This window comes from Ahaetulla prasina, chromosome 8 (assembly GCF_028640845.1).
Source record: "Ahaetulla prasina isolate Xishuangbanna chromosome 8, ASM2864084v1, whole genome shotgun sequence".
Lineage (NCBI taxonomy): Eukaryota > Metazoa > Chordata > Lepidosauria > Squamata > Colubridae > Ahaetulla > Ahaetulla prasina.
The window spans coordinates 93,533,850-93,549,099 of record NC_080546.1 but is presented as its reverse complement, the minus strand read 5'-3'; the positions used below and the strand labels follow the sequence as shown (position 1 = coordinate 93,549,099).

The 15,250-nt window shown below is 40.7% G+C and overlaps 1 protein-coding gene across 2 annotated transcripts in view; it reads left to right on the top strand.

The window, feature by feature from the left end:
- Window positions 1–15,250, top strand: part of SLIT2 (slit guidance ligand 2) — a 231,620-nt gene that overhangs the window by 201,758 nt on the left and 14,612 nt on the right. For both annotated transcript variants that reach the window (XM_058193772.1, XM_058193773.1), the window contains exons 29-31: window positions 7,640–7,733; window positions 9,743–9,880; window positions 14,624–14,864. In XM_058193772.1, the coding sequence (XP_058049755.1) occupies window positions 7,640–7,733; window positions 9,743–9,880; window positions 14,624–14,864 (473 nt within the window). The remainder of the gene's footprint in view (window positions 1–7,639; window positions 7,734–9,742; window positions 9,881–14,623; window positions 14,865–15,250) is intronic.

The following is a 15,250-nucleotide window of genomic DNA, read 5'->3' as shown; positions in this document are numbered from 1 at the left end:
CTACAATCAAGATTGGAACGGTTCACTTTAAGTTTGAATCGATTGTGTGCTCGTCTATTGTTGCGATTGAAGCTGAAGTAGTCTTTGACAGGAAGGACATTGTAACAGATGATTTTATGAGTTAAACTCAGGTCCTGTCGAAGGCGGCGTAGTTCTAAATTTTCTAAACCCAGGATTTCAAGTCTGGTGGCATAAGGTATTTGGTTGTGATCAGCGGAGTGGAGGACTCTTCTTGTGAAATATTTCTAATAAAGATATTGGGGGGGGGGGAAATGTGAGAGCCATCTTTTCTTCCTTTATGGGTATGGTCTCTTTATATCTCACCTGAGATATAAAGTACAGAAGGAGCTTCTTGGATGAGAAGCGAAACGTCTTCAAGGAATAACAAAGTCCAGTTGCCTTTTGGAAAAGCGCCTTTGGGACTTTATCTCTGACCTTTCTGCCCAGAGAGTGACCCTGCTGTCCGTTTCCTGTTGTTTGGACAGCAACTGAACCACATAAAATCCACTCATCCGCTGCCTGCAACCAGATTTTTGTTTTGCAGTGATCGGCACAAGTACCAAAACGTATCAGTCAAAGTTGGGCCACAACTCAGTCCACAACAAAGTTGGACTGGGTTAGTTTTTTAAATTTATGGGTTTTTAATGGGTTTTTTATTATTTATCCTAAATTTTAATCTCGGCCAATTGAATAAGTTTTTAAATTGTATTTTAATTGTATTTATATTGTAATATTATTGTGTATTTTTATCTGGCTGTGAACCGCCCTGAGTCCTTCGGGAGAAGGGCGGTATAGAAATTTAAATAATAATAAATAATAATAAACTCCGAGTCTCCAGGAGCAATGCTAGAACCAGTAATATTCCTACTCTAAAATCTAGGCCTTTCTTGGGAGAGAATAATCTCATCCCAAATTGATAATATTCCCAAGTAAGCAAGCAATCCTACTCACTGTCTTCAGAATAACAGGAAGAATAACAAATAACAGAGTTGGAAGGGATGTTGGAGGTCTTCTAGTCCAGCCCCCTGCCCAAGCAGGAGACCCTACACTATTTCAGAGAAATGGCTGTGCAATCTCTTCTTAAAATCTTCCAGTATTGGGGCATTCACAACTTCTGGAGGCAAGTTGTTCCACTGATTAATTGTTCTCACTGTCAGCAAATCTCTCCTTAGTTCTAGGTTGCTTCTCTCCTTGATGAGTTTCCACCCATTGCTTCTTGTCCTGCCTTCAGGTGCTTTGGAGAATAGGTTGACTCCCTCTTCTTTGGGGCAGCCCCTGAGATATTGGATCCCTGCTATAATATCACCCCTAGTCCTTCTTTTCATCAAACTAGGCATACCCAAGTCTTGCAATTGTTCTTCACATGTTTTAGCCTTCAGCCACCTAGTCATCTTTGTTGCTCTTCTCTGCACTTTTCAATATTGTTTCATCTGAATTATGTATCCATTATTCCTGTCTCATCCAAAATATCATAAAATCTACATATGCATTCCGTTTAGTTACTACTTCATCTAGAACTGAATTAAAAAATGCAAAGAAAATTTTCATTTATTCTTTTGAACCCTTTGTTCTGGGTTCAACCAGTACTTTATTCTGGTTAGTAGGCTTATAGCTGTATATAAGACTCTCTAGTGTCTTTTATTTATCCTGGGTGAAATGAATAGGCTTGAATATCAATAGTTTATAAACAAAGACTCTTGTGGCACTTAAGGACTGAGTAATGTATATTACTAGAAGTTGATCTGTGATCGCCTACATAAAATCAAAATGCAGAAATCAAAGCAAATAATCAAGACTCACTGCAATGTTTATTGTTACTAGTGCATATTGAAAGAGGTCTCCTCCAAAATAATAGTGGGGAAAACACCCCTCCCTCCAGGAATGGACTCATATTTATATATTACAGAAATTAAGGGGAAATGATGCATACATGCATATTCATAAGTAATAACATAATAGATATCAGGTTACTTCCTGCCCTTCTGTTACCTAGAGAGAACAATGGTGAAAAATAAAACACCTCCATCTTGAGATTCAGGGGTTGCTATGGGAATATTCTGATAAAACTTCACACGGGCAACTGTGAGCCCAAGGACACATTGCTTTTGTCTCCATTTGTTTAATAAACAGCCCCGTTCATCTGGAAACTGATTTTTCTCACACCTACAAGTTAGATACGGGCACAGAACAGCTATGCTTTTCATCGACTGCCTGCCCTAATGTACATGCTCCTATCTTTGTCTCAGTTTTAATCTGTGACCAACGGCGTCACATCACCCATTCTGTTCCAATTGAGCTGTTTAATGATTAAATTTAATCATGGTGATTCTTCAGCTCAAGGGTGACCGTCTTGAGTTAATAGAAAAAGAATCCTGGGGAATTAGTTATCTCCTGTAAATTCTAGTTTCTGAATATTGCTATTTCTGGAGTCTAATTTGGATCCATTTATTCTCTCTCTTTTTATATAGAGATGTGTCTGCTTGCTTAATGTACAGTGTAGCAATGGAAGCTGATAAATGGCTTATTGCCCCATTAAAAAATGGTCAGATAGATGAACATTTGTTGTTAATGACATAAGAAGTCCTAGTATAGAGTCCTAATATAGAGTTGTGGCAGCCTAGTGGTTAGAATGCAGTATTGCAGGCAAACTCTGCCTACAGCCAGGAGTTTGATCCTGATGGGATTCGAGGTTAACTCGTCCTTCCGTCCTCCCAATGTCCATAAAATGAGGACTCAGATTGTTGGGTGTGTGTGGCAAGAGGCTGACTCTATACCCTGCTTAGAGAGGGCTGTGAACACTGTGAAGCAGTATATAAGACTAAGGGCTATTGTGAATAGTGTGAGGCCATAACAGCTATGAGCCAATAGAGCTTGAAATTAGGGTTTAGTTTACTCTGGTACAACCTGGCATTGACGGTGACATGGATGATTGTCTGTAAGCAAGATATGGGACATCTGAAGGACAGGCAGGGTTGATGATCATAGCTTATGCATCATGGATATCTGGCTTGCTTGGTTTTAGCTTGGAAAAACAGGTGAGAACAAGAACTGTTTGGTTCAGTTTGATTTGATTTGGAGGTGTTTTTGCTAACAAAACTAGTATATAGACAGTGTCTTTTGAAGCTTAGTGAATGAATGAGTTAACATGTTGGATGGAAAGCCCAATAGCCATAGGATGCAAGTGCAGTAAAGCAGTATTTCCAAAAAAAATTATAGTGAAATTTGCCCTGCAATTCAGATAGGTCATTTTTTTTTTGTTCATGGAATATGAAAATGCCATTTAAAGCAGTTACAAAGCTTTGGTGAAAAATTCCAATTAACATAATTAAATAGACATTTTTCCTATGTAACTTATTGTTTTTAGTTGCAACCTACCGTTGGGCTAAAAAGAAGATAAAATGTTCGTATTTAACTGCAAGAATCCTTGTTTCAGGATAGAAATATATCTATTCGTAAAATATTCAGTATATAATTAACAATATCAGTGGAGCATTTCAGCTCTATGAGTTCTCAACTACGAAAAATGTATTGAATCAGAAAAGACCAATCCTGTGTTCGAGCAGGAGACCCTACACCATTCCAGACAAACAGTTGTCCAATCTCTTCTTCACAACCTTCAGTGATGGAGCACCCACAACTTCTGGAGCAACTTCTGTTCCACTGGTTGATTGCTCTCATTGTCAGGAAATTTATCCTCAGTTCCAGGTTGCTTCTCTCCTTGGTTAGTTTCCAACCACTGTTTCTCATCTTGCCTTCTGGTGCTTTGGAAAATAAGTTGACCCCCTCAAATACTGGAAGACTGCTATCGTGTCACCCCTAGTCCTTCATTTCCCTAGATTAGACCTTCTCAATTCTCAATTCCTACAACAGTTCTTCGTCTCTTTTAGTGAAATGTTTTTAAATTCCCTAACATTATTTCCTGCAGTTGAAAAGTCTGCCTTTCCTAACCTATTCGCGTTTGTAACTCCCAGTTTGGATGTCAGGATCATTATAGATGGTTTGTCTCGCTCATTATCATCTGCCCTTAAGACCCACTCCTGCCTTCCGCTTACCTACCCGCTTCCTGAGCCAGCACTGATGTGGGGCCCCTGGTGTGTTTGCTGTGCTATAAAATTAAAAACAAAACGAAACGCATTGTCACTTTGTCTGCAGTGACTTAATTCCACTGCTGCCATTAAATGTGCCTTGCTTTATTTGCGCTGTGCTGTTTCGGTTGACCGTAAATGTCTTTTTTCTGCCTTTTGTTGCTGCCAGCTGCTAACCTGAACGAGGTGGAGAAAGGTCAGTGGATGCGGTTCCTCTTGTCCCTCTTATTTCAGTTCCCTCTTGGGTCCAACGGCCATCATGCAAAAGATGACATTTAGGGCACTCAAAATCAAACCTGATTGTCGTGTCCCACTCCTCCGCTGACAGCTGGGTCAGGGAAATCCGAATCAGGCGTGCCTCTGCAGCTCTGCCCAAAGTCCTAGCAAAGTCCTCAGAGCAGGCAGGAGACCAGTAAGTGACTTCAGCAAGATAAGTTCGACTTTGCCTGACTCAGAGACTGCCAGAAAGCAGATCCTTTATATAGGCCATGGGGTGTGGCTCCATGACTCAGCACTCATTAAGGCCTGCCCCTCCCTTCCTTCTGTTGCCTCCGCCTCTCCAATCTTCTGATGCGAGGGTCACTCCAATCAGCTGTTCTTGGGAGTAAACCCTCCTCAGGCTCACCTGCTGTGGATGAGGGGGAGGGGTCTAGCTGCTCCGTTTGCCTGGGTATGGAGTCAGGGCTGGGGCAGGGAGATGCTCCTTCTTCTGCAGTTTGTCTGGGCATGGAGCCAGGACTGGGACCGGGAGGTGCCCCCTCCTCTTCAGCTTGTCTGGGCATGGAGCCAGGACTGGGGCCGGGAGGCATACATTCCTCCGTATTCGGGAGCAGATAAGAAGACCCCGGCTGCTCTGAGGGCGGGCAAGACACAACACTGATTTTGGTGTTTCTTGATCCATGATGTTCAGATCTACCGTCCGATATTTGGATGGGTCTTAAATTTACAGAGTATCTTAAAAGTCTTTTGGGGATATCCTGTATTTCGGAAACAAAACAACCTTTAAAAGACATGCCATTACTACTGTGCAGGAAGTCCTCGACTTATGACCACAGTTGAGCCGGGAATTTGTGTTGCTAAGTGAGAAATTTATTAAGTGAGTTTTGCCCCATTTTATGACCTTTCTTGCCACATTTGCTAAGTGAATCTGACTTCCTCATTGAGGTTGCTTGTCAGAAGGTCGCAAAAGGAGATCACGTGACCCGGGGGCACAGCAACTGTCGTAAGTATGAACCAATTCCCAAGCTTCCAAATTTTGATCGCGTGAGTCAGTTGTCAAGCATCTGAATGTAAATCGCATCACCCTGGGGACGCAGCAGTGGTCATAAGTGTGAGAAACGGTCATAAGTCACTTTTTTCACTCAGTTGTAACTTTGAACGGTCACTAAGTGAACCGTTATAAGTTGAGGACTACCTGTATGTGGGTTACCAGCAGTAGAAGACCCTTAAATTATTAATTTTAAAATGCTCGGCTTGAAACCTAAACAGTAGAGGACGCCAAATTATTAACTTTAAAATGAAGTGTTATTTGGGTCCATAACTACCCATAAGACTAAGAACAATGTTGTGCAAGGAAATTTATTCTTGTTCTAATACTTTCTTATTTGTATGTTGTTCTCGCCAATAAAATCCTCTGTTACCCTTTCCCAAGAAGAGATAAATGGATTCTTAAAATTTCATTTAGCCAACCCAAAAGAAGAATCCCTGGTGACCACCAGTAGAGTGATGAAAACTGAATTCTGGCACCTGTCAGGTTGAAAGCCTCACTCAGTATCTTAAAAGGCTGCCTGAATGAAGCACAACGCCTGAGCTGCTGGGCTCAGTCTTATTTAGGGCCATCCAAATAGCCTTGATCTAAATTGAACTGCACCCAAAGTCCCTCTGCTGAAGTTGTGTTTTAGGGAATGTTGATGGTTAAAATTTTAAATTCGCTCGTTTGTGCAGACTGGTTCCTTACAGGTGGCAGCCTTGTTTTATGGCATCGTTTTATTGCAGGGTTTTCCCCCCAATAAATGCTTGTAGAAATTATAAACATATTTGTGGGTTTGTTTAGAGCAGTGATAGTGTAAAAATTGTTTGACGTAACCATTTCTTTCTAAGAGTCCACCCCCCCATTTTTTTTTTTTTTGGCTAAACAAAGGGCCAACTTGAGTCTCAAAGGACGTTTCATGGCTATTCTTATCAACATTACTTTAGCCTGATTACTGTAACAATTACGGGGGAAAAGAGAATGTCAGATGGATTTAGTGCTTAACCTGACCAATCTACAGGACTTTTCTTCTCTCAGTCACAAAATCTGTTTAATTTAAAATATACATTCTTGGAACAGGATGAAGACTCTAGGCTAACTAAGCTGCTCTGAAGTGGGAACTGGGAACTATCTTACTGTATATATCTTGCTGTAGAATATGCTTCTTGGAACATTTTATCCCACTACGACGTTAAAGGGCCAGGAGGCAGGGCTTCCTCTCAGTTGAGAACAAGGGTGTAAAACAAGAACTTTATCAAAGTAATCAAGATAGTGGCCACCAATGGTGCAGCAGAGCCTCTCTTTCAGGGAGATGGGGGGTTTAGAAAGATAGATAGATAGATAGATAGATAGATAGATAGATAGATAGATAGATAGATAGATAGATAGATAGATAGATAATGATAGATAGATGATAGAGATGATACATATATGATAAATAGATGATAGATAGATAGATAGATAGATAGATAGATAGATAGATAGATAGATAGATAGATAGATAGATAGAGACAAAGGGATGATACATGATAAATAGATGAGAGAAAGAGAGAGAGGGAGAGAGAGAGGGAGATACATAGATACATACATAGATGATGGATGGATGGATGGATGGATGGATGTGTGAAAGAGATGATAGATAATAATGAATAGATAGATAGATGATAGAGAGAGAAAGGGATGATACATACATGATAAATAGAAGACAGACAGACAGACAGACAGACACACAGATAGATAGATAGAGAGAGAGAGAGAGAGTGTTGATGGGTAGAGGGATGGGTGTGTGTGAGAGAGATAATAGATAGATAGATAGATAGATAGATAGATAGATAGATAGATAGATAGATAGATAGATAGATAGGTAGATAGGTAGGTAGATAGGTAGGTAGGTAGAAAGAAGGGGGGGAGATCAAGAACATTCAATCAATCAAAATGTTTTTATGGTCCAAGACCAAGCACAATAAAAGATCAGCATACGACCAAACTTTGTGGACATCCAGGCTTAAAAGACAACATAATTCGTTTTAAATCCAAGTCATTATTAAGTGTTGGTATTTCAAAATTCTAATATCTTAATTAGTTGATTGGTCAGTTAGTAAGATACCGTTAGTAATATGAGAGTAGTTTAAGGCAGAAGCAGCCACACAGATAAAAGTGCCGATGGAAAGCCCGGCTCAAGGAAAGCGAGTGTGGTTTTTCTCCCAGGTGTTAGAGGTGAAATGAGGCCTTTGGGAGCGAATCTTTTTGCTCCACTGATCCTGTGTCATTCTAGCCGTGCTCAATCTCCGTTGCTTTGTTACAGGGGAGCTGTGTGACGAGAAGTTAGACTTCTGTGCTCAGGACCTGAATCCTTGCCAGCATGATTCCAAGTGCATTCTGGCCCCCAAAGGATATAAGTAAGCCTTTTCTTTCTTGCATGTTCTTCTCAGTTCGGTCCTTCGAATAGCTGAGTTTAATGGATGGGTTGTGTGGTGAAGTAATCTTGCAGTCAAGATTTAATCTTCCCTTCCTTCCTTCCTTCCTTCTTTTTCTTTGCCGTTGGTTCTGATGGAGCTTACACAGTGGTGGGATTCAAATAATTTAACAACCGGTTTTCTGCCCTAGTGACCAGCTGGGTAGGCGTGGCTTGGTGGTCATGTAACCTGTGGGTGTGGCCAACTCAACGTCACTCACGTCAATGGGCGCATCGCCTTAGCGGTTACAATGTAATAAGGGTTAACCAGAGAGGCAGTTGCTGTAAGCAGGGCAATAAAAATTAGGCTAGAAACACCACCAGAATGTTCCTTCCTGCCTTCCTTACAGGATTAGCCCTGGAAAGTGGAAAAAAACCAAAATAAAATTTCTTCCAACAACCGGTTCTCCAAACTGCTTAGAAAGTTAACAACCGGTCCTCTCGAATAGGTGCGAACTGGCTGAATCCCACCCCTGAGCTTACATGAAAATTCTCTTATTGGGGTACAATAGAACATGGTATAGGCAGTCCTCAAATGAACGACCATAATTGAGCCAAGAATTTAGGTTAAGAGATACAGTTGTCACATGACTTTGCCCCATTTTACCGACTTTCTTGCCACAGTTGTTAAGTGAACCAGTGCCGTTGTTAAGTTGGCAATACGGTTGTTAAGTGAACCTGCTGGTTAGAAGTTTGCACATGGCCCAGGGACACCGCAACCATCATAAGTACATGCATCTGACTTTTGATCATGTGAGCACGAGGATGCTGCAGTGGCCGTAGATGTGAAAAACGGTCGTAAATCACTTTTGTCGGTGCTGTATTAACTTCAAACGGTCACTAATCAAACTGTTGTAAATTGAGGACTATCTGTACTCTGAATTAAGCACAGAGATTGATGTAAGGGGAGTTTTTAATCTTCTGTAACAATTCACAAAACAGTGATATGATAGGGAGTGAATAATTAAGCTAACGGCTGGATTAAGAACCTGCAATTACTAAATGGGTTATTAGGGTGACAGGTTGGAAATTATTACACAATAAGGAGGTCCAAGGAAGGGTAATCTTTAATCAAGTGGTATTATCGTTATTATCATTCATTAGTATGCACATTTGTAATGCAACTTTTAATGGGCTTTAGATAAGTAGATTTGGAAACATCATCCTCTGCTCCACATTTTTTCCCCCCCTTCAGGCCAAACTTAGATTTGTGGATTGCTTTTGCTTCATTTAAATATCACCTTTAAATCCCACAGGCTCTTTGGGTATTATGTTAATGTGATGATTACAAATAACTATCATTCTTTCAGTTAACTCCAAATAGTTGGCACTAGTTCTGTAAAACGCAATGCAATGAAAATTAACCACAAGAACCCATAGATGTGAGAGTGAGCAAATGTAAAAACATAATGCCTAAGATCGTAGAGCTAATTCTGTCGCCTCCCTTTCCATTGTTGGATGAAAATGCATTTCTGATTAATTTAGTGTATGTGCTCCTGCTTCGCTCCCTGTTTTGGGGTGAGTAACCTCAAAGCAGTAAATTGAGAGATATATGTAGGATTCCCCAAATCAGGTTCACAAATCTGCTTGTTTTTTGAACAATGATGCTTTCCCCTCCGACAGCAAAGAGACTTGTCAGAATGATTCGTGATGTAACATAAATCTCAGAATTTCTGATAGAATGTCACAGCAAGGAAAAACTTACAAATAATAAATTGCAAACCAATTTGTGCAGTCAATAGACCGACCCTAAACAAATGCTAAAATATTTTGTTTCTAATGCACCATGATTCATCTTGAAATCTCAACCTAGTTTCCCCACCTCCCCCCACTAAATAATAGCAATAATAACAATCCTGCCTGTGTTAACAATATCTATGGGCACCCCATCCCTTCGGCCTGCTCCTTAAATCGCATTCATTCATTTATTTCAATTTTTTTTTCTGCCTCTAGGTGCAGTTGCACACCTGGATATGTTGGGGAACATTGTGATATTGACTACGATGACTGCCTAGACAACAAATGTCGAAATGGAGCTCAGTGCACGGATGCCGTGAATGGTTATACGTGTATTTGCCCTGAAGGCTACAGGTAAGGACTGTCCAGAAGTAGCAGAACAAAACGGCCGTTAGAATGTATGAAGAAACTTTTCAGGAGTGGAGAATATAAGGGTTCGTTTTTAGGTTCTTGATGTCCTCTGAGCACCGTTGTTTTCCTGTGGAAATTTTGTCACTGGGTCAGGTAACATCATCAGCCATGCTTATGACTATTTTATTTTTATTTATTTAATTTATTTAATTTTGTCATAACAATATACACAAGCATAACACAAAAGATTATATAATATATAAACATATATATGAGGAGAAACAAGGTAGTATAAGCATATACATACATACATACATACATACATACATACATACATACATACATACACATACATACATACATACATACATATATATATATACATACATACATACATACATACATATGTATATACATACATACATATATACATACATATACATACATACACATACATACACATACATACACATACATACACATACATACACATACATACACATACATACACATACATACATATATATATATATATATATATATATATATATATATATATACATGTATATATGTATATATTGCTCCCAGAAGCACGAAGCTGAAGCCTGAAGATGACGAATGAGACTTCGTCGAAACGTCGCCAAGACACTTCCAATTTTACGCGGGAGAAAACCCGAATAACCAAAGACCTACATACAAACACCCGCGAAAACCTCAGAAAACAAATATATATATATATATATAGAAAGAAACAATAGGACAGGAAGGGTAGGCACGTTTGTGCTCTTATGCACGCCCCTTAGAGTCCTTTTAGGAATGGGGTGAGGTCAATATTAGAAAGTTTTTGGTTACAGCTTTTGGGGTTATGAGAAGAGACCACAAAGTCAGGTAATGCATTCCAAGCATAGATAATTCTGTTACAGAAATCGTGTTTTCTGCAATCTAAACTGGAGCCGTTGACATTAAGTTTAAATCTGTTGGTAGCTCTTGTGTTATTGTTATTGAAACTAAAGTAGTCATTGGCAGGAAGGACATTACAACGGATGATTCTATGAGCTAAACCCAGGTCCTGTCAAAGGCGATGAAGTTCCAAGTTTTCTAGACCCAGGATATCAAGTCTGGTGGAATAAGGTATTTTATTGGTTTCGGAGGAGTGGAGAACTCTTCCCGTAAAATACCTTTGGACACGCTCAACTGTATTGATATCAGATATATGGTATGGGTTCCAGACAGGCGAGCAGTAATCAAGAATTGGCCTAGCAAATGTTTTATATGCTCTGGTCAGTAGTGTGGTGTTTTTGGAAAAGAAGCTACGTAGAATTAAGTTAACATATGTAGCTATCATACATAAACAGTAATTAGCAAACAATATTCCCTCGTGGCCTGGTAAGAAAAGGTCTGCCAGAAAACAACCAAACGGAGAGAACCCCAAGAACTGCACAGGTACAGATTAGGTGAAACCTGGCTCCATAGCAGTAACTGTGAGAGGGATCTTGGAGTCCTCGTGCAAAAATCACTTAAAGGTGAGCCAGCCATGCGCGGCAGCTGCCAAAGAAGCCAACGCAATCCAAGGCTGCATTAACAGAAGGATAGTGTGATGACTCGGGGCGTGACACAAAGGCAACACAGCCAGAGAACCGATATGAGTTTTTTTTAATTTTTAATTTGCATTTATATCCCGCCCTTCTCTGAAGACTCAGGGCGGCTTACACTATGTCAAGCAATAGTCTTCATCCATTTGTATATTATATACAAAGTCAACTTATTGCCCCCAACAATCTGGGTCCTCATTTTACCTACCTTATAAAGGATGGAAGGCTGAGTCAACCTTGGGCCTGGTGGGTCTTGAACTTGCAGTAATTGCAAGCAGCTGCTGTTAATAACAGACTGTCTTAGCAGTCTGAGCCACCAGAGTCCCTTTATTATCACCAACAGTGCCCTCAAATGTCCCTTTCATCTCTCCGGCCTGGAGAGAGCTCTTCCACCAACCTGTAATAGTCTTTGGCTGGCAATACTTCAGTCCCAAATGTTGTAAGCAGAAAACGTCTAACAAAAACTCCAAAAGCAAGACTAGGTGGTTTTGGGGTGAGTTATCAACTGTACGCGGATGACACCCAGCTGTACATTTCCACCCCTGACCACCCCAATGTAGCTGTTGAAGTGTTGTCTCGGTGTGTGGAGGCCGTTCGGGTCTGGATGGGGAGAAACAGGCTCAAGCTCAACCCCTCCAAGACTGAGTGGCTGTGGATGCCGTCATCCCGGTACAGTCATCTGCAACCGCGGCTGACTGTTTGAGGTGAATCATTGGCCCCAATGGAGAGGGTGTGCAATCTGGGGGTTCTCCTGGATGGACGGTTGTTTTTTGAAGATCATTTGGCGACCGTCTCCAGGAGAGCTTTTTACCAGGTGTGCCTGATCCTCCAGTTGCGCCCCTTTCTAGACCGGGATGCCTTATCACGGTCACTCACGCCCTCGTCACTTCTCGCCTGGACTACTGTAACGCTCTCTACATGGGGCTCCCCTTGAGGTGCACCCGGAGACTTCAGTTAGTTCAGAATCCAGCCGCGCGGGTGATAGAGGGAGCCACTCGTGGCTCCCATATAATACTGATCCTGCGCAGGCTGCACTGGCTGCCTGTGGTTTTCCGAGTGCACTTCAAGGTGTTGGTGACCAGCTTTAAAGCGCCCATGGCATAGGACCGGGATATCTTGGGACCGCCTTCTGTTACCACATGCCTCCCACCGCCGGTACGCTCCCATAGAGAGGGCCTCCCCAGGGTGCCGTCAGCCAAACAGTGTAGGCTGGCGACCCCCAGGGGGAGAGCCTTCTCTGTGGGGCACCTACCCTCTGGAATGAGCTTCCCCCAGGACTTCGACAACTTCCTGACCTCCGGACCTTTCGCCGCGAGCTTAAAACATATCTATTCTTCCGAGCAGGACTGGCTTAATAGGGTTTTTAAACATGGATTTTATTGGGGTTTATTTTATATTTTGTATTGTATTTTAAATTTAGGCTATTGGAATAAGTTTTTTAAATAGTGTTTTTATTGAAATGTATTGTATTATTTTATCTGCCTGTTCACCGCCCTGAGTCCTTCGGGAGAAGGGCGGTATAAAAATTAAATTATTATTATTATTATTATTATTATTATTATTATTATTATTATTATTATTATTATTATTATTATTATTATTATTATTATTATTATGTAATTAATCCAGCGGGGCAAGCAAAATACCGTCGGATTCAGACTATGACAGGGGCATGACAGATAGAATCAACATCACATGAGTTACTAATACTGCTCTATAAAGCCTTAGTAAGGCCATATTTGAAATGCTGCGTCCAGTTTTGGTCACCATATTATAAAAAAGATGTTGAGACTCTGGAAAGAATTTAGAGAAGAGCAGCAAGAATGAATAGATAGAATAAAATTCTTTATTGGCCAAGTGTGATTGGACACACAAGGAATTTGTCTTTGGTGCGTATGCTCTCAGTGTACATAAGGAGAATAAAATACATTCATCAAGAAGATACAACACTTAGTGATAGTCAAGGCTACTAATAAGCTATCAAATTGTACTAGAAAACAAATAAAAACAATATAAATTGAAAGATACAAGCAACATGGTTATAGTAATAAGTGGGAAGAAATAGATACTAGTAAGGAAGAGAATAATAATAGTAATAGAGTCTTAGTAAATTATTTGACAGTGTTGTGGGAATTACCATATTTTTTTAGAGTATAAGATGCACATTTTTCCCTCCTAAAAGAAGCTGAAAATTTGGGTGTGTCTTATACTCTGAATGGAGCTGTTTCGAAGCTTTTTTTTCCAGCCCTAACGATGCGCTAGTGAGTGAAGCAATGGGTGGTTTGCCTGTTTTTCTCATTGCTTCTCTGTCCAAAGATCAGTTTTGCTTTAGAACCTGGTTTTTATCCCCAAGTAGAGGATAAAACCCAGAAAACTAATGTGCTGAAGCTGACCAGACTAAGGACGCTAGTCAGATGAATATCTGGTAGGCAGATTTTTTTCTTCCTATTTTCCTCCCCAAAAACTAAGCTGCGTCTTATACTCTGGTGCATCTTAAACTCCAAAAAATATGGTAGTCGTCAAGAAGAGTGATTTGGGGGGTGGGGGAGGGAAACTGTTCTTGTGTCTAGTTGTTCTGGTGTGCAGTGCTCTGTAGCGTCGTTTTGAGGGTAGGAGTTGAAACAGTTTATGTCCTGGATGCGAGGGATCTGCAAATATTTTCACAGCCCTCTTTTTGACTCGTGCAGTATACAGGTCCTCAATGGAAGGCAGGTTGGTAGCCATTGTTTTTTTCTGCAGTTCTAATTATCAAGTGATACGGGGACTAGAGACTAAAATATATGAAGAACGGTTGCAGGAAGTGAGCATGTCTAGTTTAATGAAGAGAAAGACTAGGGCTGACATGATAGCAATTTTTAATATCTCAGGGGCTCATACAAAGCAGAGGGGGTCAACCTATTTTCTAAAGCACCAGACAAGAAGCAATGGATGGAAACCAATCAAGGAGAGAAACAACCTAGAACTAAGAAGAAATTTCCTAATAGTGAGAACGATTAACCAGTTGAACTACTCGCCTCCAGAAGTTGTGGGTGCTCCAATACTGGAGGTTTTTAAGAAAAGATTGGATAGCCATTTGCCTGAATTGGTACAGGGTTACCAATTACTGTTTGGTTTCTGTTAACTTAACCAAAGTTACTTCCTCGTTTGTATCTAGCGGACTTTTCTGTGAGTTTTCGCCACCGATGGTCTTGCCTCGCACCAGCCCGTGTGATCACTATGAATGTCAGAACGGAGCCCAGTGCATTATGAAGGCCAACGAGCCAAACTGCCAATGCCTGTCTGGTTACCAAGGGGAGAAATGCGAAAAGCTAGTCAGCATAAACTTCGTCCAGAAAGAAACGTACCTGCAAATCCCGTCAACCAAGATTCACTCGCACACCAATATCACCCTCCAGGTAAGTTCATCATAAAGTGTGAAATTGTGTGAGTCATTAATGTAAATTAATGTGTATTTTATTGAGCCCATAAATGCCTCTGAAGGCCACTTACCACAGACGGTATTTAGAGCCGAAGAAGGTGGATGAAGACCCCAGGAGACCAAAGAAAAGTGACATACCTGGAAAATGAAAAACACTATTCACCAAAACCTTTGTGGGAAACTCTGATTTGCACGTGTGGCATTGGTTTGATGCACTATTGAGAGAAGAGTGAATCTTTTTAATAGGAGAAAATGAAAAACCCGCTCAACCGTTGACAACTCTAGTTCAGCTGCAAGTAGTCCTCATTTAATAGCCTTCACAAGTTGGTCACACGGTTGTTAAGTGAGTCTGGTTCCCCACTT